At 35.8% G+C, this 26,984-nt stretch overlaps 1 protein-coding gene across 1 annotated transcript in view; it reads left to right on the top strand.

The window, feature by feature from the left end:
- Positions 1–20,178, top strand: part of NCF1 (neutrophil cytosolic factor 1) — a 49,806-nt gene extending 29,628 nt beyond the window's left edge. Inside the window, exons 7-11 of the mRNA XM_053707476.1 lie at positions 8,065–8,172; positions 10,180–10,297; positions 11,519–11,626; positions 14,428–14,564; positions 19,904–20,178. Coding sequence (XP_053563451.1) covers positions 8,065–8,172; positions 10,180–10,297; positions 11,519–11,626; positions 14,428–14,564; positions 19,904–20,028 — 596 coding nt within the window. The 3' untranslated portion in view covers positions 20,029–20,178. The remainder of the gene's footprint in view (positions 1–8,064; positions 8,173–10,179; positions 10,298–11,518; positions 11,627–14,427; positions 14,565–19,903) is intronic.
- Positions 20,179–26,984: the final 6,806 nt, after the last annotated feature.

Here is a 26,984-nt window from a genome sequence, read left to right as displayed (position 1 = left end):
AATAGGAATTATTTAGGTAATAATTGTAAGGTTTATTTAGATTTATTTTAATTATATTTAAGTTAGGGGGTGTTAGGGTTAGGGTTACGTTAGGGTTAGGTTTAGGGCTTAATATATTTATGAAGAGTTAGTGATGTGGGAGGTCAGAGGTTTAGGGGTTAATAATTTATTTAAATATATTTTGTTGTGGGGGGCTTGCGGTTTAGTGGTTAATAGGTTTATTATAGCGGCGGTGTGGGCGGACTGCAGATTAGGGGTTAATCTTTATATAGTGTTTATGATGTGGGAGGGCAGTGGTTTAGGGGTTAATAGGTTTATTATATTGGAGACAATGTCGGGAGCATCGGAATAGGGGTTAATACATTTTTTTAGTGGCGGCGATGTCCGGAGTGGCAGATTAGGGGTTAATAAATTATAGTGTTTGCAATGCGGGAGGGCCTCGGTTTAGGGGTTATTAGGTAGTTTATGGGTGTTAGTGTACTTTTAAAAGCACTTTAGTTATGAGTTTTATGCTACAGCTTTGTAACGTAAAACTCATAACTACTGACTTTAGATGGCGGTACGGATCTTGTCAGTATAGGGTGTACCGCTCACTGGCTAAAAGGTGTGCGGTACAGCTATACCTACAAGACTTGTAATACGTTAGGGAAAAAGCAGCGTTATGAAGCATAACAATGCTTTCTCACTCATAATGCAAAACTCGTAATCTAGCTGAATGTTTTTTTTTATATAAATTATTTTTATTGTGTAAGATGTTACATAACAGATGAACCATTAAACAATAATAAAATTGCGGTGAGACATACATTTGTGTCGAATAAACATAGCAAAAAAGCAGATCAATAACAAATCTAGACAAACCTTCTGGAAATCTCTCAAAAGGTATAAGTACTATGTCTATAGAGTATATAGCTTAATCTATTATTCTACCTGTCTGTAAATAAATAAGGCAATCTACTACATGTAGCTAGCAGGTGGGAGCAAGGGTCCAAAATAAATTGGGCTAGTATGTCTATAAGAATCTCATAGAAGAAACGAATAAAACCTTGGTTATATTATGTGAAGAATAGTAATGGTCCTCGCATTGCTATAAGAAAACTTGCATTAGGTTATCCAATCAAAATAGATTGGGGCAAATGGGAGTTGGCATTGTGGCTTTTGGGGAATGGAAATTTAGCGGGCGAGAGCCACTCTAAATGAGGTGAGGGGGAAAATGGGGGGGGGGGGGAGAGGAGCGGAGCCAGTTAGGGTGCTGGACTAATAGAACTTTTGGGCCTCTAAACTTTGTAGTGCAAAAAACTCTAACATGCGGAGTGAGAAGCAGCGGCACTGTAATCAGTAATTCTTAGAAAGCTGGCAAGTGAACCATAAGGCTGGCTACAAGTAAGGCATATCACTTTAACATAGAAATAGTAACATATATAGTGCAGCATAAAATAGAAGCCAACTTCACAACACTAAACATATTATTGTAATTGCGAGGTGAGAGCTTGTTTACAATATTTGTAAAATCATAATACAGGTCCTGGATTAATCCGAACAAGCTATAAACGTACATATAAACTTAAAAAAAGAAACTTAAAAAATAGTGCAGTAATGAAGGGTGACTCCTTATATAAGATAAGCTTAAAAGAAGTTCAGGATGAAGGGCTCTAACTATTATCAGTGCATCAACAAAATCTAGCCACAGGCAGAAGAGAAACGTACCCCATCATTGTGTTTCTGACATATCTTATTCAGCATATGCTACAGGCTATGCTGCCCCGGCCTCTGGCAGCATCTCCCTCAAAATCTATATAGAATAGCAGGTTGAATGGAGTTAAACACTTATCTTATATGGGTATTCATGAAGGTAATTAAGATTAAATATGTGACATGCGGCGTTAATTAAAGCATCTCTCAGATACATGTAATATAAGTGTAGGTGGCTCTGGCAATATACATTAACTTCTGGTATTAGAACGTAAATATAGCAATATGGTGTAAGATATTCACCTTTTGAGGTGAACCATGCAGATTAGACTGAGGGCGGTAGCCGTGCACGTCTAAACAGAGGTGGACTCTGCAAGGAGTTGTATGAGTGCCCAAAATACTAGTATAAACACACACCGCGAACTGGTATAAATATAAAAGATTGAGCTCCTCAGGGGGGGAGGGAGAAAAGAGTAAACACAAAAAATAGAAAACAGAGAACTAGGCTCCCAACAAACTCTGAGGTGCTCTTTCGTTCGAGTCTTAAACTGAAAAGTAAGGTAGGGACTATCAGACAATCAGACTCTAAATGTCCCCTAATCATTTAATAAGTAAATGAAAAACTATCCCACTCTGGTTCTTTTGCGGTATGTAAGGTCCCACACGTCAGCTAGAGTTATCTTGGGGTGTCTCATGTTGGATCTAGCGGTCATAGTGGTCCAGAGTGGTGATTGCTTAATAGCTGAAAGTTCAGAGTGAGGGAGAACTTGTATTGCGATATACCATTCAGATCTATTCTTAAAGTAATTACCCACAGTAGTATTCATACCCCAAAGGATGGGGTTTAGGAGTTCAGCGCAATCTGAGGGATCTGGCCCAGGGTGTAAGTCCGCTGCTGGAGGTATTACAGAGAATTGCCCTGAGCTCTCCGGAGGGGGTTCGTCAATGCAATCACCTTTCTTATGTTGAACCTTCATGGTTACGGACATAGCACTTTGTGGATGATATCTGAGTCGGGTTAGTAGAAGTTCTCAGCTCCCAGAGTATATCCCGGTGATGGCTATCAAGCACTGCCATTAAGTTGCGCAGCATGCTGGTAATGCTCCTCTCTATACATGAAGGGGAGGTTATGGTAGACATATTACAAGTCTGGATGTAATTTACGGGAATTGCGTCTTCTTACTTGTGTCCCCGGCAAGGCTGGTGTAGGAGGGGTAGGATGCGTCCGAAGTCACAACCCATGGGGTGATTGTTGATGCACTGTGAGGTGCGGTGAGGAGCAGACATGTCCCAAGATGGCGGCTCACATTGTCCAAATACAGTTGCTGGCTTTCTGAGCGACGATTTATGTCAACTATCTCTTCATTGTTGTGAGTCTAATAGGTTGTCCTGCAATCTAGGACTTAAGTAAATGTAAGCTTTGTGATAGAGACATTTATATTTGCATTTAATAGTGTTCAATAGTCTCGACAATCAGGAGCTCCTGAGCACTACGATTTACTCCTTCGGCTGCTGGCTCCGCCCCCCCTAGCTGAATGTTTTTTATTCCCTTGCTGGTATTTTATATTTATCCACTATGTGGAACCCACTTCATTCTTGTATTTCTTTTATTTAACATAGTGTCTGAATACCTTTAGTAATCCTGTCTCCATTGCCCAGCACAGTGTTAACTCTAAATGTGATATAAGAACCGACAGCAATTCACCCAAACAGAAAGATAACCGCTCCCCCGTTAATCACTTCCACAGCAACCAATTCACAGTATCACTGGGTGCTGCTCCCACCCATGCCATCACTTTGTATACATCCTACCTCTCAAGCATGCTAAAATATATATATATTTTTTTTTGCATTAAAAAGGCTATGTTTCCACTATTTAAGTTTGTAATGAAACTAATTTGAAAAACATGTTTGTGCACAATTCATCAATAGACATGCAGACAAGGTAGTTTTGCGTACCAAACCTGGGTTTCTTCCTAAGGTGGTATCTAATAAAAATATCAATGAGGAGATTGTTGTTCCATCACTGTGTCCTAATCCTTCATCAAAGAAGGAACGTCTTTTACACAATCTTGACGTGGTTCGTGCTTTAAAGTTTTATTTACAAGCTACTAAAGATTTTCGTCAAACATCTGCATTGTTTGTGGTCTACTCTGGACAGAGGAAAGGCCAAAAGGCTTCAGCAACTTCTCTTTCTTTTTGGTTAAGAAGTATAATCCTCTTAGCTTATGAGACTGCTGGCCAGCAGCCTCCTGAAAGAATTACAGCTCATTCCACTAGAGCAGTGGCTTCCACATGGGCTTTTAAAAATGAGGCTTCTGTTGAACAGATTTGTAAGCGGCGACTTGGTCTTCGCTTCATACTTTTTCTAAATTCTACAAATTTGATACTTTTGCTTCTTCGGAGGCTATTTTTGGGAGAAAGGTCTTACAGGCAGTGGTGCCTTCCGTTTAAGCGCCTACCTTGTCCCTCCCTTCATCCGTGTCCTATAGCTTTGGTATTGGTATCCCACAAGTAATGGATGAATCCGTGGACTGGATACACCTTACAAGAGAAAACAAAATTTATGCTTACCTGATAAATTTATTTCTCTTGTGGTGTATCCAGTCCACGGCCCGCCCTGTCATTTTAAGGCAGGTGTTTTTCATTTTTAAACTACAGTCACCACTGCACCCTATAGTTTCTCCTTTCTCTTGCTTGTCTTCAGTCGAATGACTGGAGGTGGCAGTTAGGAGAGGAGCTATATAGACAGCTCTGCTGTGGGTGATACTCTTGCAGCTTCCTGTTGGGAAGGAGAATATCCCACAAGTAATGGATGAATCCGTGGACTGGATACACCACAAGAGAAATAAATTTATCAGGTAAGCATAATTTATTTATTTTTCGGACCATTCTCTGTAAACCCTAGAGATGGTTGTGCGTGAAAATCCCAGTAGATCAGCAGTTTTTTAAAATACTCAGACCTGCCGGTCTGGTACCAACAACCATGCCACGTTCAAAGTCACTTAAATCCCCTTTCTTACCCATTCTGATGGTCGGTTTGAACTTCAGCAAGTTATCTTCACCACGTCTAGATGCCTAAATGCATTGAGTTGCTGCCATGTGATTGGCTGAGAAGCAATTTGAAATACCAAGCAATTGAACAGGTGTACCTAATAAAGTAGCGGGTGAGTATATATATATATATATATATATATATATATATATCTCTTGGCTCGGCTGTTAAGTTACAGAGAGCTGGAGTTCCTGAGTTCCAGGCATCTGCGTGCATATGGAACCGGAGCATGATCGTGCCCCGGTTCCATATGGGGGCAGATGCCAGACCATTACAGATGGTGACACTGTGTGCTGGTGCAAGCGTTAGGTGTGGGAGGGAATCTGGGAGGCAGCTGGGTGGTCCAGCAGTAGAGGAAGAAGGGAGGAAGGGAGTGAGATGGGAGTAACTAACTATTGCCAGAGGGGGGAGGGGGTGTACCACTACACTACAGAAAATGTTTAAAATATATATATATATATATATATATATAGATATTTTATAAATACTGGCAGACTGCTGACAGTACCTAAAATAGCAGACACTATTTAGAGGGGGAGGGATAGAGAGCTGTTTGGGAGGGGTCAGGGATCCTTCACTGCAGAAAATAGAAAAAATAAAAAAATATTAATTTAAAAAAAAAAAAATTGCCTTCAGACGTCATATTGGCAGATTGTCTGCCAGTACCTAAGATGGTGGTGATCAGTGGGGGGTGAGGGAGGGAAGAGAACTGTTTGGGAGGGATCAGGGGTGGGAGGCTAATCTCTACACTGCAGCTAAAAATAACCTTACAAGCTACCTGATTAACCCCTTCACTATTGGGAATAATAGAAGTGTGGTGCACAGCTGCAATTAACGACCTTCTATTTGCCAAAAAGCAATAGCAAAACCATGTCTGGTATCTTAACAAATGGGGTCCCAGAGAAGCTTTTGCTATCATTTGTGCCATAATTTCACAAGGAGCATGTAATTAATTTCAGTGAGAAACCCACAGTTTGTGAAAAACTTTTTTGATATGATCGCATTTGGTGGTGAAATGGTACTATAATATATGAAGAAGCGCATAGGCTATGCGCGAAACATGTCAGTTAGTTTAAGCTGCCCTGCTAAACTACTCCACAGATGAATAAAAACTAATTGCACTGGCTATCTATCCGGATTTGTTCTTTTCTTTTCTTTGAGTATAATATTATATAATTATATTATATAATAATATCAATCAACTGAAAACAAATATATATAGTTAGGACAGGTAAATAATTTTTTTTAAAAAAAGCTTGTTTTCTTTGTAAATGGAGTAATAACAAAAATACTAAAAATTCTCCAGTATTTTGGGCAAGTTCTTCTCTGAAAGTCCCGGTAGTCAAGGGGTTAAATATGAATATTGCATAAATATGTGTGTGTGTGTCTACATATGTATTTATGTGTATATATGTAAATATATATACTGTGTATATATATATATATATATATATATATATATATATATATATATATATATATATATATATATACAAACAAATTCATATTTAAACATGTATCTCTATGTTAAAGTCCTTTGCCTGATTTTTTTCTAACACCTGAAACCTCATCTCTTTGAGCCATTATAACTTTTTGTGCAAATTTTTATATACTGTATATATAATTTTTATTATATTGTGTTAATATGACTGTAACTGTACTTTTAAATGTAATTTTGATGTCACATGCTCTATATGAATCATGAAAGTTTAACTTTGACTTTGCACTTTAACTGGTTGTTAAGTAAAACACAAAGATAAATGTAACCCTTACTTGAAAAGGTGGCTCCTTCTTTAAAGTCTGTCTGCATATCTCTGTGCGATTTTAGTAAAATATAAAAATGATAGTTAAAGGGATATAATACTCATATGCTAAATCACTTGAAACTTATGCAGTATAACTGTAAAAAGCTGTCAGGAAAATATCCCTGAGCATCTCTATGTAAAAAAGGAATATATTTTACCTCACAATTTCCTCAGCTCAGCAGAGTAAATTCTGTGTAAAAAGTTATACTCAGCTGTTCCCAGCTGCAAGTAAAAAAAATAAATAAATGAAGAAATGAACAGCAGCCAATCAGCATCAGCAGTGCTGAGGTCATGAACTCACTGTGATTTTACTGTGATCTCATGAGATTTGACTTAACTCTCATGAGATTTCATAGTAAGCTGAATAGGGAAATAATATGAGAGTGCACAAGGCTCATCCCCTAAGCTGTCCCAGGACAGACATACTAATTTGCTGCTTAGAAATCCTTTACAATGGGAGGTGGCTACTGAGGAACTTTTGAGGTAAAATATCTTTCTTTTTTACATAGAGATGTTCAGGAGATATTTTCTAGTCAGCTTTTTACAGCTATACTGCATCACTTTCAAGTGTTTAAACATTTGGGTATTATGGCCCTTTAATTTCAGGGTGCCTGACTGCCTGCTACTTACAGGGATTTCTAACATGTCTGAACTTACCTCTTGTCTGTAAATATTGATTCCCTTTTAAACTCCTGAAAAAATATACATTTGAAAACAATGTAATAGTTCTAGATGTCTAAAGCATTGATGGTCACCTTCTTAACACATGGGAGCGGCAGATCAATGGGCCACATATACATTTATGACTATTAAACACTGAAACAATAATAATAATGTGATATAGGTAAGGTTGCAAGGTACCTTGTATTTGTTGTTCTCCCCTCCAGAGAGCTCTTTTGAGTTTTGGCCACTCCAAATCACATATTTTTAGTTTTGCTTTTCACAGGGGGTCACACAATATTAATTCTGCTTTTTCCCAGGGGCCACAAAGACTTTGTTCTGGAATATTAAGACAACGTAATAACTCTAGAAGCCTGAAGCACCTTTATTCTGGAATTTGAATTCAATTATTTGGTGTAAAATTGAAAAAATACAGTTTAATATATGGATTAATAAGTTCAAAAGGACACAGACAACCAGTAATTTACATCATGCACTTAAAGATGTTCTAAACAACATTTATTTTTAAATTAGTCACCTGACCACCACAGCCTACTTGTTTGGCAGCAGCCTGTCTTTGATAGCATTTTCTCACTGTTCTTCATTCTTGTGGCTTCTGCTCGACCTTCAGATGTTTATTGTGTTCCTTTGGGCCACTCATCTATATTTTACTCAAAACAATTTGCAGTTCAGTGTTTGTATTATATAAAGAAGGGTACCAAAGCATTCTTGTATAGTGTATCATATGCCAGTTGGTCTGTGGGTCATGGTTCATTTAGATAGGTATAAGGCCATTTGATTCTGCATTATTCCAATAAACTGCATTATTCACCAGTATTTCTTTTATTGCAGGCTGGTGGTTTGGTCAGCTGAAGAACAAGACAGGCTGGGTACCGGCTGCATATCTAGAACCTTTAGATAGTCCAGATGAGTCTGAGGAACAGGATCCCAACTATGCTGGTAAAATGGATATTATGATCCATATAAAACATCAAAACTGTTAAAGGGACTCCAAAATGAGATCTAAAGCAGAAATAAAATACTGTTTCTACTATATGGCTATTTCTATTGGGGCCTGATGATCCAAAGTGCCACCAGGTGGCGAGATATTCAAAAGGGCCGACAGTACTGTTTAAAGGCAGCATCGCCGTGAGGCGTCTTACCATACATTTGAGTGGGTATGGATGCTGCTCTGATACCCGTGACATATTCAAAGCAGCATCATCACATACATTGAAGGTGTAATGTAAATGATCCCTTTGAACAATATTGTATGGCAATACAATTTACATGTCAACAGAAGCTCAGCCCTGTTCTTACAATATAGTAGTGACTTAAACATATTAATAATACACCTATAGGAGCTGGGGGATTGTGGCTATATGATATATGTATATACTGTATATTGTTGAATGTATATGTATTGTATAGTATAATGTTACAATATGTATGTGAATGTACTAATGTAATTATTTAAAGATTGCGATTGTGCATTCTGAATATTAATTTACATTATATTGAAAACAAGCATTCGCTATCGCAAAGTTCATATTTCACAATATTGTGATTGCGTTTTCGTGTTTCCATATTTCACAATATTGTGATCACGCATATTTTTGCGTTTGTAATATGCATTGTTCATAATATTGCGATCTTGATTGCGCGATAGTGATTTACTTAGAATATTGCGATTGCACTGTAGCAAACTTGTTCTATATTAATTATTAATATTATCATATAGATATATTTTAATATAAAAGACGTTTGCTACAGTGCAGTCGCAATATTATATGTAAAACACGATCACGCATTCGTTTTAAAATTATAAAATATGAATATTACAAACACGAAAATGTGATTGTAATATTGTGAAATATGAATATTGCGATTGCGCATGCATGTTCTTAATATAATGTAAATATTAATATTGAGAAGGTGCAATCTGAGAAGGTGCAATCTTAATCTTAAATAAGTAAAAATACAGTCCTAAGGACACAATAGAAGATTAATACAATCACGATTACAGTTTATACTATACAATACCCCAGCACATATAGTTTAAATAGGAATCGTTTTTTTTTTTTTTGTCTTTATTAATAAAGTCGATTGCAGACATGATGAATATATAGACGTTCCGTGGGAGTTTACTGGGCGTACCATAGTAGTAACCTGTATTTCAATGGGAAAACATCACCGTGGGTTTTTAATTTTCAAAGAACTGTCATCCATATCAGTCTCACCTGCTTTTTCAGTGGCGATATTTCCCAGTGTGACAAAGCTAATGAATGAACAGTGAAACTGAAAATACACATGCACAGAAAACATTTTTTATTTTTGTGTAAACACGCTTTAAAGACAGCAACCCCCCCCCCGGCGGACTTTTTCTGAAGTTGCGATCCTCATTATATCCTACGGCAGACAGATCCCCACCCGTCAGCACAACGAGGTTCAGCTCAATATATACATACATACATACACACACACGCACTTTAAATGTTTTGCAACCTTCTATATTTATTAAATATTTTTTTTTAAAATGCAATCAGATGCTTCCACACCAATGCTTTTCACTGCTTATATGTTAATAAATATACCTGTTACATCACCTATTAAAATTGCTCTAAAGTCACCCATGGTTTATAAATCTGTAATATAAAGAGAGAAGGTACGATGATCAGTCCATCATTAACCCTCAGAGTCTGTTAGCTTTAATAAAATGCAGCTCTACAAGCTGAAATCCTACAGGGAAAGGAGGTATTATCAGTTTGTGAGCCAGATAAAAGAATTTATAAAGCCAGTTAATATAGTAAAAAGAAATAAAAGCTATCCTGTCATACAAACTGTGACAATATTATACAGTGTCACTGACTTATTTGCATAAAGCATATTAATATCATATGGTTTTGTTCCTGGAATGGTGCCCTCAAATAAAACTCATTTTATTTCTGCTGTCTTGTGCTTACCCAGGTGAGCTGTTCATTACCACAAGGGATTATACAGGAGATCTGGATGATGAGCTAACTCTGAAACAGGGTGAAACTGTAGAAGTAATCCATAAACTGCTCGACGGGTGGTGGGTAGTCAGGTAAAGACCATGTAACATGAGCGATGAATGGCAAATTACAACTCTTTATAATCTTCATTTTCAAATTATACATCTCAACACTGATATTTATATATTAAATGGATCTATTTATCTATCATATATTTTCACAATAAAAATCAACAATATACAAAAACAATTTACTAAAAGCCCATAGAAAAATTTCAGTTGGAAGCATCAGTAAAAAATAAATTTATTGATATATGAAGCCCAATTTTTGGTTCTTTTCCAGATAAGCCCCGCCACTAATGCAAAAAGTGTACGTAGCATTATACTCAGGTGGCGGGGCTTAACATTTTGGCGGGGCTTATCTGGAAAAGATCCCAATTTTTTTTCTTTCATGATTTAGATATACAATTTTAAACAACTTTCCAATTTACTTCTATTATCACATTTCTTTATTGTCTTGTTATCCTTTGTTGCAAAGCAGGACGGTAATTTCAGGAGTATGCACGTGTCTGCAGTGCTCTATGGCAGCATCACTGGTACAATGTTCTACATTAGCAAGAACAATAGATGGCAGCACTATTTCCTGTTATGCGGTGCCCGAGGCACACTACCTATCTAGATATCTGTTGAACAAAGAATCACAAGAGAACAAAACAAATTTGATATTAGAAGTAACTTGGAAACATTTTTATGTTAAAATATCTTTTATTGATTTTACAGCGTTTTAACAGAAAAGGAAAAAACAATAACATAGGATTAGATTAAAAGATAGCTTCAGGTAATGTCATTGTCCTGGATCATCTGACAACATTGATACATCAAATAAACCAATATAGTCCTTTATACCTGTTTGTAACTGTCTATTGAACAATCATGGTGGAAACATTTTTAAAATTGCATTCTCTATCTGTACCATGAAAGAAAAAAATTGGGTTTCATTTCCTTTTAATTGAGCATCTGCCAATATAATTATGACATCCGTCTGTATAACTCAACTACCATGTTCCATTAATTAATTAATTTCCTCAGAAAAGTAGCTTGAGAAACAACCTGCTTGTAATGTTGCCTTTTCTGATACGTTTGCAATAAAATAATGCACATTTATATTGAAAAATACAAATAAGTGGCACAAAATATACAAATACCCATGTTTACATCCTTTGTTAATAATTTCATAGATGCACTTCTTAGAATGTCTAATCAGGATATCTAAACAAAATAACTTTGACTGTATTTGTTCTTTGCCCATTACAGAAAAAATGATAACACTGGCTATTTTCCTGCAATGCATCTGCAAAAATCTGGGGAAAGGGCTCCTACAGAAGAAAGTCAGACAAAGAAGAAAGCCCTACCACCTCGCAGGTCAGTACATCAACAGCTTAAAATGAATAGGAGCCATAAATTGAAACGTACAGAGTAATATGAGATTTAAGTTAAAAGAATTAAACCATTACTCATTATGGTATAAACAGTAATGTTAAAGGGCTTAATATTACACAAATAAATGAATCTTAAATTGTTTATCACACTGTTTATTTGATAACTAACAATCATTTATTGATGAAACAACATAGAAAAGGAAGTGGGGATTTCACAATAAGAAATTCCCAAAAGTCTAGGTAAATCCAGCACAACTGTAAAATTAAATAAATACACAACAAAAGCTTGTATGTCAAAAACGATATAAATATTTATTAACTAAATGCACAATACACACATTCACATTCATACAGTGGATCCCACACAAAACAGTGTTATAAAGTACTGGCCAAAAAGTTATTATCTGGTGCACCAGGGGAAATAGATCAAAAACAGTCCGTTTAAGACTTGCAGATATTTGTAATCCAATAAGTGCAGCGTTAATGCAAAAAATGGATGCAGTTATACAGTCCCCGGTGTATAGAGACCAGTTACTTCAGACTTGAACCCCAATTGTTACTGAGTCAAATAGTGCTTTAAAGGCATAGCATAGGAGGAGCAATAGAAACACGCGTCTTTATTCACAGGTGCTGTTTTCTTTTAAGACAGTAATATTCGGTGTACAGATGCGTATAACATATTCTACCTGTATTTGTTCACGCGGTCGCCCCTCCTAGCTGCCTCGTTCTTAGAGCGTCCAAACATCAGGGGTAAGTCAGGATGAGCAGGGGATCTGCTGTAAGGGCTGCCAAGCACGACAAGTCCAAACGCTCGTTTCGCACCTTCAGTCAGTGCAGCATGGAGTTTCTTCCATGCTGCACTGACTGAAGGAGCGAAACGAGCGTTTGGACTCGTCGTGCTTGGCAGCCCTTACAGCAGATCCCCTGCTCATCCTGACTTACCCCTGATGTTTGGACGCTCTAAGAACGAGGCAGCTAGGAGGGGCGACCGCGTGAACAAATACAGGTAGAATATGTTATACGCATCTGTACACCGAATATTACTGTCTTAAAAGAAAACAGCACCTGTGAATAAAGACGCGTGTTTCTATTGCTCCTCCTATGCTATGCCTTTAAAGCACTATTTGACTCAGTAACAATTGGGGTTCAAGTCTGAAGTAACTGGTCTCTATACACCGGGGACTGTATAACTGCATCCATTTTTTGCATTAACGCTGCACTTATTGGATTACAAATATCTGCAAGTCTTAAACGGACTGTTTTTGATCTATTTCCCCTGGTGCACCAGATAATAACTTTTTGGCCAGTACTTTATAACACTGTTTTGTGTGGGATCCACTGTATGAATGTGAATGTGTGTATTGTGCATTTAGTTAATAAATATTTATATCGTTTTTGACATACAAGCTTTTGTTGTGTATTTATTTAATTTTACAGTTGTGCTGGATTTACCTAGACTTTTGGGAATTTCTTATTGTGAAATCCCCACTTCCTTTTCTATGTTGTTTCATATGTATCTTTCTAGGAAGCACCTGTTCTCTAGTGAATTAACTTATTAATGTGCAACTCTCTCTTTTTGTGTCTTTTTAATCATTTATTGATGTACTGTTTATATATGGACAGTAAAATGTTTTACAGATTAATAAAGATCTAATGTTACTCTTGCTAAATTACAGGTGATGTAAGTTTGTAAAACATATTGTAGTTGTTTTACTACACATAACTTAATAATTTATATAGCTGTATTGGAGTTGAGTAATCCTTGTTGAATGAAGGAATAGTTTGTCCCATCAGCAAAATTGTCTGTCTACTCTTTGATTTGAGCTGTTTGACTACTACAGGTATATCCAAAGATACTCCAGCCATCAGAAGAAATCTTTTTTAGAAAAAAACTTTATTCTCATGGGTTGGGTTCAACATGTACATGACTAAGAGCCTATTGTAGGCTTGAAATGTTGTTCATCTGTCTTTTGAACTCAACCCATGAGAATAAAGCTTTTTTTTAAAAAAAGATTTCTGCAGGTGGCTGGAGTATCTTTGGATATACATGTACCTGTTTGGATAAGGACCTGGCAAGTCTGTGACTATGCACCCCTACATCAGGTGTGCTGTTTTCCTTTTTGTGGATATTTATGATTACTACTGGCACCAGAGAATGGACAGAAAGCTTCCAAAGTCCACTATTTTTTCCCATTTGCACTGCTGCAGCTTCCTGGACTCTTTACCTGAAGCTTATGTGAACAGTTGGAACATAGTCTTCCCTGTATAATTTCACTAAATTGTACCAGTTTAATGTGTTTTTGTTAGGACACACAGCAGACCACATTTACTTGCTAAACAATTGGCTTTTTTACCTGCCCTTATATGGCCACTCTATGGTACAGCTGACTTGCCAGTTGTGATATGGTTCTATTGGCCAATACTTTTATTTCTTCATATTTGAAGTACAGCTATATAAAGGCCAAACCAACTATGCATTTTTCTTTGTGCCTAACTACCTATGCCTCTCAAAGTAGTCTGGGCACCAAGCCCTAAGTAAAATCAGTAACTATAGGCAGTGTAACATGTTACTAATACTAATATTTGTCCTAGTTTTACTAATGGCCTAGACAGTTTGTTATCTAAACATAAATTACAGGATGGTTCCTCTTTTAATGTTCCTTCATAACAACAAATATTTTGATGACTGCAGCAGCAGAATAAATATAATAAATCATGTGTATAATCATGTGCATACATCTTGTTTCACCACTCTACGTGATTTCATTTCCTCTTATATTGTAGATCCACTATTTCTAATGCACAAAGTATACATATTAAGGGCCGAAAGCAGATTAGCCAGGACACCTACCGAAGGAACAGCAAAAAGTACCTGAAGGAGCGAAAGTCTATTATTGATGTTGCAATACCCAGCACCGTTGGTATGGATTATGGGTTATAAAATAAATATTTATGTATAATATTCAGCTTTACACCAAGTAGGAAATGTGCTTTGTTCTTACTACTGGCTGCTATTCTCTATCTCTACTCTGCATTAAATATTGCACCATATTTCCACTATAAACACAAGTCAGTATTTCATTACTTTTTCCTGTGTATTTTTTTTAAACTAGTTCTGTTTTCCCTTAATGTGCTCGCAGTTACTTGTCATATCCGCTGCATAGTATTAAGTGTATTAGAATGTTTTTATCTTTATTCTTGCAAATGGCTTTGCTCATTGAAGTCACCATCCATAATAAAAATGTCATTCTTTGTGCATATAGCAAAATATAAGATAATGAGGTCCTTGTGTATATAATGAGATACAATAAGCATGTCCTTCCTGCAGGCTTGGCCCATTTTAACTGATGTGTTCTCAAGGACTATGGGCTATATAAAATACTAAATAAATACAACAAAGCAATTTACCATACATTTAATAAGCTGCAGCTGGCATAACAAATTCCAGGAAAATAATTTTACTAAATAAGAATGTCCAAGTACTGTATTTCATGGAATACCTCCGTGAGCAGTTTTATTTGCACAAGCAGAAATCAATCTATCAGAAAATTTCTGTATGAATTTATTAATGGTTTTGAATCTATCAGAAAACTTAATTATCTAATGGGTTTCTAATAATTTCTAATAATTTCTCATGATCTTTAACCTGATTAACTTGTCAGATAATTTGTATTGTGACTGTGAGCCCTCAACAACAGTATTCTGGCAGAAAACACTTTTTGCAACCAGTATTCAGTATTTTTTTTTTTTTTTTTTTAATTCAACAGCTTTTACTACTTGAAAATCCATTTTGGACAGTTTTTCACAGTATATTTTGGTTTACATACCTCATTTTTAATAACCACAATAGCATTTCAGTTTGTTAAACAGTTAAAATAGTGAAGAGATCATATTTATGAACTGTGAATCAAGTAAATGTATTTAAGCACAAAAGTCAGCCACAATCAATATTAAATCAGTTACCATGTTGTGCTTTACATTGGCTGCTTATTCTATACGTTATAGGGGATCTAAAAGACTACACCTAATAAGTTTTCATGCATTTATATTATCTGAATGTATCTGAATGTAGGATATATAGATTACAAGTGGTATGTTAAATAAAAAATTTTGCTGACATGCAAATACCATTAAAAGTAAACTTTTAATGCAGGCGGGTTAGTGCGTGTCTTACAAGTTGAAAGTAAATTGTTTGAGCATGAGCAAACCCTGTGTGCGCTAACTTCAGAACTTTGGATACTGCAACCACGCTAACTTCTGCTACCCATAGAAAAATAATAATAAATCATCGCTCACTCGCTAACCCAACACCATGTTAGATAAACAGCGCTAAACCTGAAGGTATGTGAAGAACACTGGAATGTACAATATTTACAGTAAAATATACAATAAAAAACAAAATAACATAAAAATTGCTTAAAAGTTATTTGTAAAGTTTTAAGGTATTTGAGTGGGAAGAGCTCCAAAGTGTGTGTGTGTGAGTGTATATATTATAGGTATTTATAAAGTGTGTGTGTGTGTGAGTGTATATATTATAGGTATTTATAAAGTGTGTGTGTGTGTGTGTGAGTGTATATATTATAGGTATTTATAAAGTGTGTGTGAGTGTATATATTATAGGTATTTATAAAGTGTGTGTGAGTGTATATATTATAGGTATTTATAAAGTGTGTGTGAGTGTATATAGTATAGGTATTTATAAAGTGTGTGTGTGTGTGAGTGTATATAGTATAGGTATTTATAAAGTGTGTGTGTGTGTGAGTGTATATAGTATAGGTATTTATAAAGTGTGTGTGTGTGTGTATATATTATAGGTATTTATAAAGTGTGTGTGAGTGTATATATTATAGGTATTTATAAAGTGTGTGTGTGTGTGTATATATTATAGGTATTTATAAAGTGTGTGTGTGTGTATATATTATAGGTATTTATAAAGTGTGTGTGTGTGTGAGTGTATATATTATAGGTATTTATAAAGTGTGTGTGTGTGTGAGTGTATATATTATAGGTATTTATAAAGTGTGTGTGTGTGTATATATTATAGGTATTTATAAAGTGTGTGTGTGTGTATATATTATAGGTATTTATAAAGTGTGTGTGAGTGTATATGTTATAGGTATTTATGCTGTGTTTGGTGCACATTTTTTTTTACCCCGTACAGTTTATGAGTGCAAACCCAGCATGCGCTAAGTTAGTATGCACTAGAGCGCACGAGTTTACTCTCAACTGTTAATATGTGCACAAGTTACTGTGGTAGCGATATTGCTTATGGTGACTCACACCAACAATAGCACAACTTGTAATCTAGCCCATAGATGGCAAATTCCCATTATTAACTTGAGCAATTTAACAAAGTCAGTCATGTTTCTAATGACTTTTTACACAGCAGATACTACTGGATTATAATATACCCCTTAGATTGTTAAAAGGCCTGGAAAACTAGTATTGGGGAGCAATGAATGATACAAAATAGAGAATTTTTCAAATTTGATGACAATTTTATCTGTCAGGAAAAAAAAAACATTTTTGTTTGTTTTTTAGCATCTTTACACACATACACCTCATTATTACTTTGTACTTCCAAACCTGTATTCCAATCTATCAGCAAATACTTTACAAGCATCTTTTATATGATTTCCTTCTTAAATAGACTTCACCTGTTGAAAACACATTTTGGCCATGAATTGCATATTGTGCCTTTTTGCATATATATTTTTTAATGAGACATAAAAGTGCAAAAAAAAGAGTGCTAGAGCATTGTATAACTGCACTGTTGCTGGCACATAACTTTAAAAGAGTGAAACACATAGTTAAATTCAGCTCCAGAGCAGCAATGCACTGCCTTGCTGAGCACATCCACTGAGCCAATGACAAGAGGCATATACAGGTATGTGCAACCACAAATCCCTAGCAAGCTCCCAGTAGTGCATTGCTGCTCATAAGACTACCTAAGTATGCTTTTCGACTTAAGGATAGCTAGAGAAAAAAGTACATTTTATGACAGAAGTAAATTGAAAAGTCTGTTAAAATGGCATGTTTTTTGTGACCAGTGAAAGTTAAGTGTGCACGTGCCTATAGCCACCTGGCAGCAGTGTTTGCAGCTTTGTTTATTGAAGTATTATACAATGTAGCAAATACTGCTGCTATAGACTGCTAAAGTCTGGTATCCTTATGCTTCAACAAAGGATACCAGGAGAACAAAACAAATTTGATAATAAAATTAAATCGGAAAATTGTTTAAAATTGCATGCTCTGTCTGAATCATGAATGTTTAATTTTGACTTCCATGTCCATTTAATGTATGCATTTTTTTGCATGCTCATTTTCTAGTTATAAACACAACTGTTTCCTGGTTTGTAAAAGAACATCATTTAAATCACATGTTTATACAATAAAACTTGTGCAAGCTAAATACTATGTTAATTTGTTGTTTATAAAAAGTTAATCACAATTCAAAACTAACTCACGTTACCTCCCGATTTGTCGGAATCCGCGGTTTGTGCCGGGGTCGCTGCAAATGGTTAGAATGGGGGAGTAACAAGCTTAGATGAGACATCCAAGTGTGTTTGCCTTTTGATAGGCTGTGCAGGTTATACACAATTCCCCAAACTCATATGTTTGATAAAAGATCAGAATGTTCTGGAGACGTGTGTCTTTTTAGTTATCGAACGTGACATTAACTTTCCTATATCATGCTGGCTAGGAAATGTTATCTTTTGTAAATGGCTGTGTGCCCCCTCTATTGTGACCTTGAAATGTGCCCCCTTTATCACAATTCTTAAGCAAGGAACAATTTGATACAATGTCAGATTTAACAATTAGAGTGCTTTCTTAATAAATGGAAACCCTATTTAGAGTTTTTAGACCTGCATACTATACGACAGATATTAGCACCTTTTATGTTTGCCTTGTTGACTTCTATGGGGGAATACGTTAATGTGTGCGCGATATCCTAACTTTGGCTTTTTGCAAGCATTGGTTTCATAGTGAAAACTTTTTACTTTCAACTTGTAATACGAGCGCTACCCGACACGCGCAAAAAGCTTACATCTAGCAGAGTTAGCGTGTGATCGGTATCGATAAATACCGGCCCACAATCTGCATGTTAGAAGCAAATCTTTGAGGGGAGTGGAACATTTGTGAGGTTTAGGAAAATCTAGTAGAAGTGAGATGGGTTTAATATATACAATAGTATAAGGGCAACCTAAGGGTCTTTATGGCTGGACTATGTACTTATGGGTATTTATGTAAAGTTCTTGATTAATGTTGTTATTGTGCTTTTTGCTTGAGTTTAGTATTTTACATATTCTACTGTTTAAAAAATAGAAACTGAAACAGTTAGCATAGTTCTCTGTTTTGATTTTAAAAGTGTGGTTAGGTACAATATATACGAACGGACGGTACAATATAACCTATGTGGTTTGGACATGGTGCCTAGCCACTAATGTTTATTAGTAGTATGACTTTTGGATATTGTGTATAGAATTTATTGTGCTCTTTGTATTATCCTTGTACGTGACTACTACAGTTAGGGTTGCCACCCGACCGGTATTTTTAAGGTTCATGTCAATGTAGAAAATAAAAAATAAATATTGAAAGAAAGCCCCTGTCAAAGTGAAACGTCTTCTGAGTGTGATGAATACTAGTTATAAACAAATGAGCATTTAAAATCAGTCCTATCAGCTTTAGTTTTTGAGTTATGCTGTTTAATTATTTATGCAAATTTATGTTAATTAGCATGGCCGGTATTTTCTTCCAAGAAAGGTGGCAACCCTAACTACAGTACATAAAAAAAGTTTTTTGTTGTTGTTTTTTTTAAAACAAAAACTGGACAGAGTGTTTTTAAACAGTCAGATGCACTTATGTAAGGAATCAATATTGATTAAGTGAACAATAATAACCAATATTGTGAGGAAGTTTTTTGTGAGGAAGTTTTTTAACATATGAATGTAACAAAACCAAGTTTCCAGTTATATTATAGTCATAACTGTGGTGACTTGGATTGGAATCGTATTAAAAATGAACTTCAAAGTCTTCTCATGGCAAATGCTATTAGATTTTACGTGGGCTATGCAGAGTAACGTTGTCAACAGCTTGTGTTTCTTTTCTTTTTTGTCATTAGATTTGCCTCTCCCTTCCCCCATTTTACTGTTATTAATTATCTCTCAAATCACTTGAACACTCTTCAGACTGTGTGATAAAACACAGCTAACTGGCAGTATGATGCTTCTTGTGTTACTTATTTCTTTTTTATTTGCAGAAGAGAGAAAAGAGGTGGAAAATGGATCTAAAGCACAGCCTGCCATCCCACCAAGACCAAGCAAAGAACTAATTCTTGACCGTTGTACAGAGCACACCAGGAGCAAGATCCAAGCAGTGAACTGAGAGAAGTGATTGGTGGATGCCACATCTCATACGACTCTGTGTGTTATATAGACAGCCTCTTTTAGGACCAAAGCAAGCTAATACCCATATCATATTATTTTTATTTTCAATATGTATATAATTAAATGGAATAAACATTTATAATTTAAATTATGTTTTTTTTTATAATTTTTATTGAGGTTTCAATTATTACAGACAATATCTGTTCAAACATAATAATAAGAGTTTGAAATACAAAATATGTCCGCTTTTTCAGAATACACAAGAAATATGTCTGTAGCAGATTTAAACAAACAGAAATAAAACCTCTATTTTACATATAACGGTCCTCGCACTGAACAGAAGGCCACTCTTGGGGCCATAGTTGCTCATGTAACCTAAATAAGGGAGTCTAGCAAGTCTAGAAGGCTATGGAATAATATCATATAAGCTGTTTACAGTTTCGAATGTAAATCTTCCCAGAAATTTTTGTCCATTTTATTGGGCACATAAGTATTAAATAAAGTTAAAATCATTCCCTCGACCTCCAGGTGTAGGATTAGATATCTTTCCTCTGGATCCGATTCAGTTCCCATAATTTTATATTGAAGATTTTTATTAAAAAGGAAAGCAACTCCTTTTTTCCTATTTACAAAAAGGGTGCCCACCACTCTTCCTACCCATTCCATTTTTAGCTTGGCCAGTTCAATTTCTTTTAAATGGGTCTCTTGAAGAAATACTATATCAGGTTTATATCGCATTAATTGTGCTAAAATCTTTTTCTGCTTTTGGGGCGAGGAAATCACACCTACATTCCAGGAGGCCAAATAAATTTGGTCCTTCATTTATTTAAGTATATAATCAGGCACAAAGAGAATATCCACATTTAAAATATGTCGATAGTGAGGAGGGAGGGGCGAGGGGGCGAGGGACAAGAGAAAAAAAAAAGGGAGGGGAATAAAAAAAAAAAAACATCCGAACAACATCAGCAATCTATGGGTATTCAGGCTCAATGTATTACACATCATATAAAATTGAAGATGCACATATATATTTTAGATAAAAAAGAAAGGAAAAAAACTCTAGCGTTGGATACATTTAGAGTTTTATAAAGTAATACCCTTCTTTTTGGCAAATTCCCTAACCTCCTCAGGGTTGCTCAATATCATGCAATCGTTTTCTAAGAGGACTTTCATTTTAGGGGGGTTAATGACTGTGGCCTTGATGCCAATATTAATTAGTTTAGTGCAAAGCGGTGTCATTTCTCTTCTCTTTTGTGATGTCTCAGCAGAAAAATCCTGAAACATTAGTATTTTATCTTCAAATGAAAACGGAATCCTTTGTCTATAGTGATGCAAGATATTGGGCTTATCTTGGAAGTTAAGAAACTTTGCCACAACTGGTCTGGTCTTGACTGTGCCATTGGGCAATATTTTGGGTAAGCCTATGCGGTGTACTCTTTCCACTGAAAGGGGTAATATATTAGGTGCAATTCCTAGGCTTTGTGGTAGTGTCAATTAAATAAATTTAAGTAAATCCTGGAAATCGTTAGATTTCAGAATACCAAGGAATCTAACATTATTGCCTCGTGCGCGGTCTTCTATCTAGTTTAATTTATGTTGTATATCAACTATTTGTATATTTTGCTCTCTAGATATTTGGTCTTGTTGTACATTGGTGTCCTCTAAGTCCGATATACGTTTTTCTGCCTCATTAAGTTTGTGTGTGAACTGTTTAGTTTTGTAAGTTGAATTATATATATCTGGTTTTATTTGTTCAAATTGGGGTATCATAAGTTCTGAAATCTGTTTGACAATGTCTTGGGGATCTGGAGTAGATGTATCTGAAGTAGTTGCCATTAAAGCTATATTTGAAGCGTTGTCAGTACTACTTCTAGTTTTCCTGTCTCTAATTTTAGATGGCAGGTTAGGTGATTGTGTTTTGTAATTAGTGATAAATTTATCCATAGGGTGTGGACAACGTGAAAAAATGCATACACAGTGAAAAAAAATAGTGGTAGATTTTTAGGGGTTTATTATTGAATTTTCCCTACTTTTTTTTTTAATTTTTTTTTTTAATTATAGTGTGTAATTTAATTTTACATCTGTGCAATAGTGTCTATAGTGATTTGGGTTTATTCTGGGCGTAGGCACAACAGTTAATAAAAAAGAGTAATTTAACATCAACTAGTACCTATGTCTTTTTAGTTTGCAGTATTAAATACAGCAGCAAGAATTTTTAGTACTCCAATTATTACATCTAGCTTACATTCCGTATAAATCATTCAAATAATAAAAAAGGAGAGGGGAAAAAAAACTCTACTATGACATTGTGAGTATTTTACAAAAAAACGAATAAATCACTATAGGTTATGCAGATTATGAAACAAGATAATCAAATTTAAACACTTCACAGATGATACAGTTCTCTTAGAGGTATAAGCCTTATTACGCCAACTATAGAGAAAATAAGGAGAGAAAAAAAAACATTACTTCAATTACATCAGAAAAATTGCTGTATACATTTTGCAGCCCTCCCAGGACCAAAGCTTAATCGTTCAGGTATTACGATCCCTATGCAAATGTATAAACACCTGCCATAAGTGCTTATTGTAGAAGAGGCATTCTTTAATTTATAATGAATAGGTGTAACAGACTTAAGCACACTGTGTACCTCTCTTGAATGTACCTTATTCCAGTGCAAAAAGGATATGCAGTGGATATTTCTTCAAGCATAACAGGTCCAATAGCTCAGCCAGTTATGGACCATAGGGTAACTTCTGGGGCTACAACATCATTATGCTTAGCCTGTGATATTAGAGAAATACCAATCACTAGTCGGTCACTGTGGCCTGGGACTTGACTGTCTCCTGTAATATTCAGGCCTCTTGTACTATTGCCTGTATCCTGATGTTTTAGGGAATAAACAAACACCTTCTCAACTTACTCGTTGGATGTGTAGATCATAAATACACAGCCAAAAGGGAATAGGGAAATCTGCGTGGGTGGTCACAAGCCTCTTCCCAACGATCTTTTCCTGCAGCCGCTCATGCTTGGGCATATGCCCGGTATTCCAGCTCGGCAGATTGGTGGTATTCTGTGTGCCTTCTAGTTGATATTAAGGCTTGTGAATCATCTTTGTACCGTCAGATGTTCCAGTCATTCCGTGTGCCCACCGGTCCGCTGTAAGGCAATACCTTGTGCAAGGCTCAAGCGTTTAGGGCCATCTCTGACATTCTGTGATTCAGGAACCGCCACTCAAGCCTGTTCACCGGGTCCAAGAGCTGAGTAAGATTAGTATAATGCAGGTGCAGGTGGCCAGCTTGTTCCAGGGGCTTGTGGATCCTCCTGTGCACTCTGGGTCTGAGGCCATTCACGCCTTCACATGAGAGTATTGCGCAAACCCAGCCAGATGCTGATAGTCTTTGTCTTCAGGTTACCAGTGTGGCTTTTGATGTCAACACCCCTTGCATAGTGCATAGAGGGCTCAATCCGCCTCTAACTGCCTGAAGGTTTGGTACTGTCCTTGCTAATGCTGGCCGGACAGGCCGGGGATGAAGGCCTTCAATCTCCTGTACAGACCGGATTTGCAGTTGCTCTTAGAATAGTTGTTAGGCACTGCTCGTAAGCTGCTCTAACCGTGAGCTTGGTAATCCGACGGCCACCACTAGTATATGGCTCCAAGGATATGCTTGCTGCATAGTAGGTGTGAGAGGCTTGACTCTATCCTGCTAGAGTTGTAACAAAGAACACCTGTTCATGTCTCCGCCCCTTCACGTTCACAACTTATTATAACAGAGGAATGGCAGACAGGTAAATTGTGTTATGTGTTACAACTTCGTACTTCACATGATATTACAGGCAAAATTGCAAAGCTAGATAGAGATACTGATTAATATGACATCATGATTCTATGGATAATAGCATTTTTATAAGAATAAGAATATCAAAGCTTAGTGTATATATATATATATATATATATATACATATATATATATATATATATATATATATATATCCAGTAAATACTGCTAGATCTAATGGGAGCTAAAGCTAAGGAGGGGCAAATGTTTCGCAATATTCGAAAAATGAAACAAATTTTAACACATTCGTTTGTTCGTTTTGAATTTCGAATGTTTGCACAACATTCTAACATTTGTTTAATGTAATACTATTTCTAATGCTTTGTTTAAATGTAATATTCGATTAGAATTTTCTAATAATTCAAATTTATATATTTGTAAAAGTATTTCTAATGCTCTCTTTAAATGTAATATTCAAATTATGCAATGTAGAATTAGAAAAATTCGAATTTATATATTTTTAATAGCATTTCTAATGCTTTCTTTAAATGTAATATTTGAATTATGCAATATTAGAATTAGAAACATTTGAATTGATATATTTGTTTCTATTATGTATCAATTTACTAATTTCCCTACCGCATGAACTATTGAACTTCTGAATAGTATTTGTAAAATCGTATGTTACATTCCAAATTTTGAATGTGGAAATTCAATCTAATTATAAACATTCAAATTCAAAAGTGATATTCGAAAACTGTAAATAGCATTCGATTATAGAATTTTTAAGAATATTCATTCTTATCAACATTTTATTATGTAAATCAAATTTTGACAATAACATTCGAATTCGAATATAAACTAAAGCTAAAGCATACATATTGAGAAGCATAATAACATAGGGTTATTATAAGGGGAAAAAATATAGAAGTTCTTGTTTATTAAACATTTAATATACTTTTTATGTGTTTGTACAAAGCACCTATAAAAAAATAAAATAAAATTAAATCTTTATTAACTAGTGGTACAATAAGCTTGTAAGTGTTAACCCCTTGGGATTTTCAAATGTATCATTACGTCATGAAAATACCAGTCTTAAGGACCCTAATGACGTAATGGTACGTCCTCCCTTTTTCGCTGCATTCTGAGGGGATCGCCAGTGTTCTAAAATTTTCCTGGACTTCATAAGAATGCGTGACTGCGTTACTTTCAGTGATGCTACTCAGCTGTTTGACCACAAATGCCTTCAGAATGCATGCACTCCACTGCATCACTGCATTATCCAGCACTTCACCACATTCCAATCGCCGCAGTCCAGCATTGTTATGGGGCCGAGAACAGGTCTGTGCATGCGCTACACCACAGAACCTAATCTCTAAGTATACATATATACGATGGGCACTGTAATTACCCATCTTCACTATTTTTTTTGCCTCTGCCTGGGGGGTTCAAGGGGGGGGGGACCCGCCGATTCTCTGGCATCCACCCCAAGTGAACCTTGGGGAATGAGGTTTACAAGGGTGGCTTCATCCCCCCTTGAACTCCCCAGACGGAGGCAAAAGTAGATAGTGAAGAAAGGGAAAATAACAGTACCCATCATATACAGTATATGGTTGATGCAGTGACTCTGAAGCGCATGCGCTCTGAGGGGATTTGCAGTCAGACAGCTGAGCAGTGTCACCAGAAGTGACGCGGTCCAGCATTCTTCTGGGTCCAGAATTTTTTTTATTTTAGAACACCAGTTTCTCCCAGCCGACCTCATGCCCGGAACATGCCTCACAACTGAGGCAGTGTGTCCGGGGTCATTTACGGACCAGGTAGTCACATGATTGCTTTGATAGTGAATCACAGCGATCACAATGTTTCTGTATCCATAACAGTAACATTAGAAGTGCAGCTCTGCCTCTCTTGATCTCTCACTGTTCTAGAGAGAGTTGAGATAGACAGAGCTGTTGCTACATTGTGTTTTTGAAGTGCCAAATACACACACACAAAACATCCAACAAATAGTAAACCCTTTCAGAACATCCCTGCCACTGTGATCATTACAAGTGATCTGTGGTGATCAGGGCTGCTTTTTTTAATAGTTCATAATTTTAATAAATTAATTAGTTAAGTATTCATTATTTTGTGTAAAGTTAAGGCTTTGGGGATTTAGGGTAAGAGTAACCCCTTGATCGCAGACCTTCACTGTCATCATTCCAGTCAACAGTATGATCTGTGGTGATCAGTGTTTTAAATAGTTAAATAGTTAAAGTAGTTTTAATAATAGCTTGAATAGTTAAAAAATAATTTATTTTGTGTGAGGTTAAGGGTTTGGGGGTTTAGGGTAATGTTAACCCTTTTATCACAGACCCTTCACTGTGATCATTACAGCCAGATCTTTGGTGATCAGGGCTAATTTATTTATTTTTTTTAAATAGTTAATAATACCATAAATAGTTAATAATACTTTTTTTAGTGTTGGGTAAAGGTTCAGGTTTTAAGATTAATGTTAACCCTTTGATCACAAAACCTTTACTGTGATCATGTGATCATTGGTTATCAGTCCTGAATATTTAATATTATTTTTTTAAGTTTATATGGGCTTTTTTTAAAATGTAATTAATTGGGGGTAATTTCAGGTTTTGGATTAGTGTTAAGCCTGATTAAAACAAGTCACAACCATAAGGTCTTTAGGGTTACTGCAAGGATTTGGGTTTTTGGAGGGTTGAATTAGAGTTACAGTTTGAACCTGGTAAAAAAAACACAAGTTGTACATATTTATATTTAGGAAGAGAAAAGGGAAAAAAAGTTTTGCCATTAAAAATGGCACATTTATATAATACGGAGGAGGCTTACAGAGAAAGTCGATATACCTATACATGTGGGGTACTTGCGGATTAAGAAGATGTAGCCAAGTTTTTTTTACTATAAATTTTGGAAGAAATTAAATGATGAGATGGTGGTTCATAAAAGCTGAAAATGATACAGTTTAGGTTCCCTGGGGTGTCTACCATTGAAAATAGTATGCATTATGGGGTATTTTGAGCAGGTAAGCTACTGCACTACTCTAAATGCAACATGGGTCCTAGTTGGGCCCTATAACTTCACAAAAAGTAGACAAAGCTATACATGTGGGGCACTGGTGGACTCAGGAGATGTAGCTAAACAAATATTGAGGAATTTCTCTGCA

The sequence above is a fragment of the Bombina bombina genome, chromosome 3 (assembly GCF_027579735.1).
Source record: "Bombina bombina isolate aBomBom1 chromosome 3, aBomBom1.pri, whole genome shotgun sequence".
Classification (NCBI taxonomy): Eukaryota; Metazoa; Chordata; class Amphibia; order Anura; family Bombinatoridae; genus Bombina; species Bombina bombina.
This window is presented reverse-complemented; position numbering and strand designations above follow the sequence as displayed.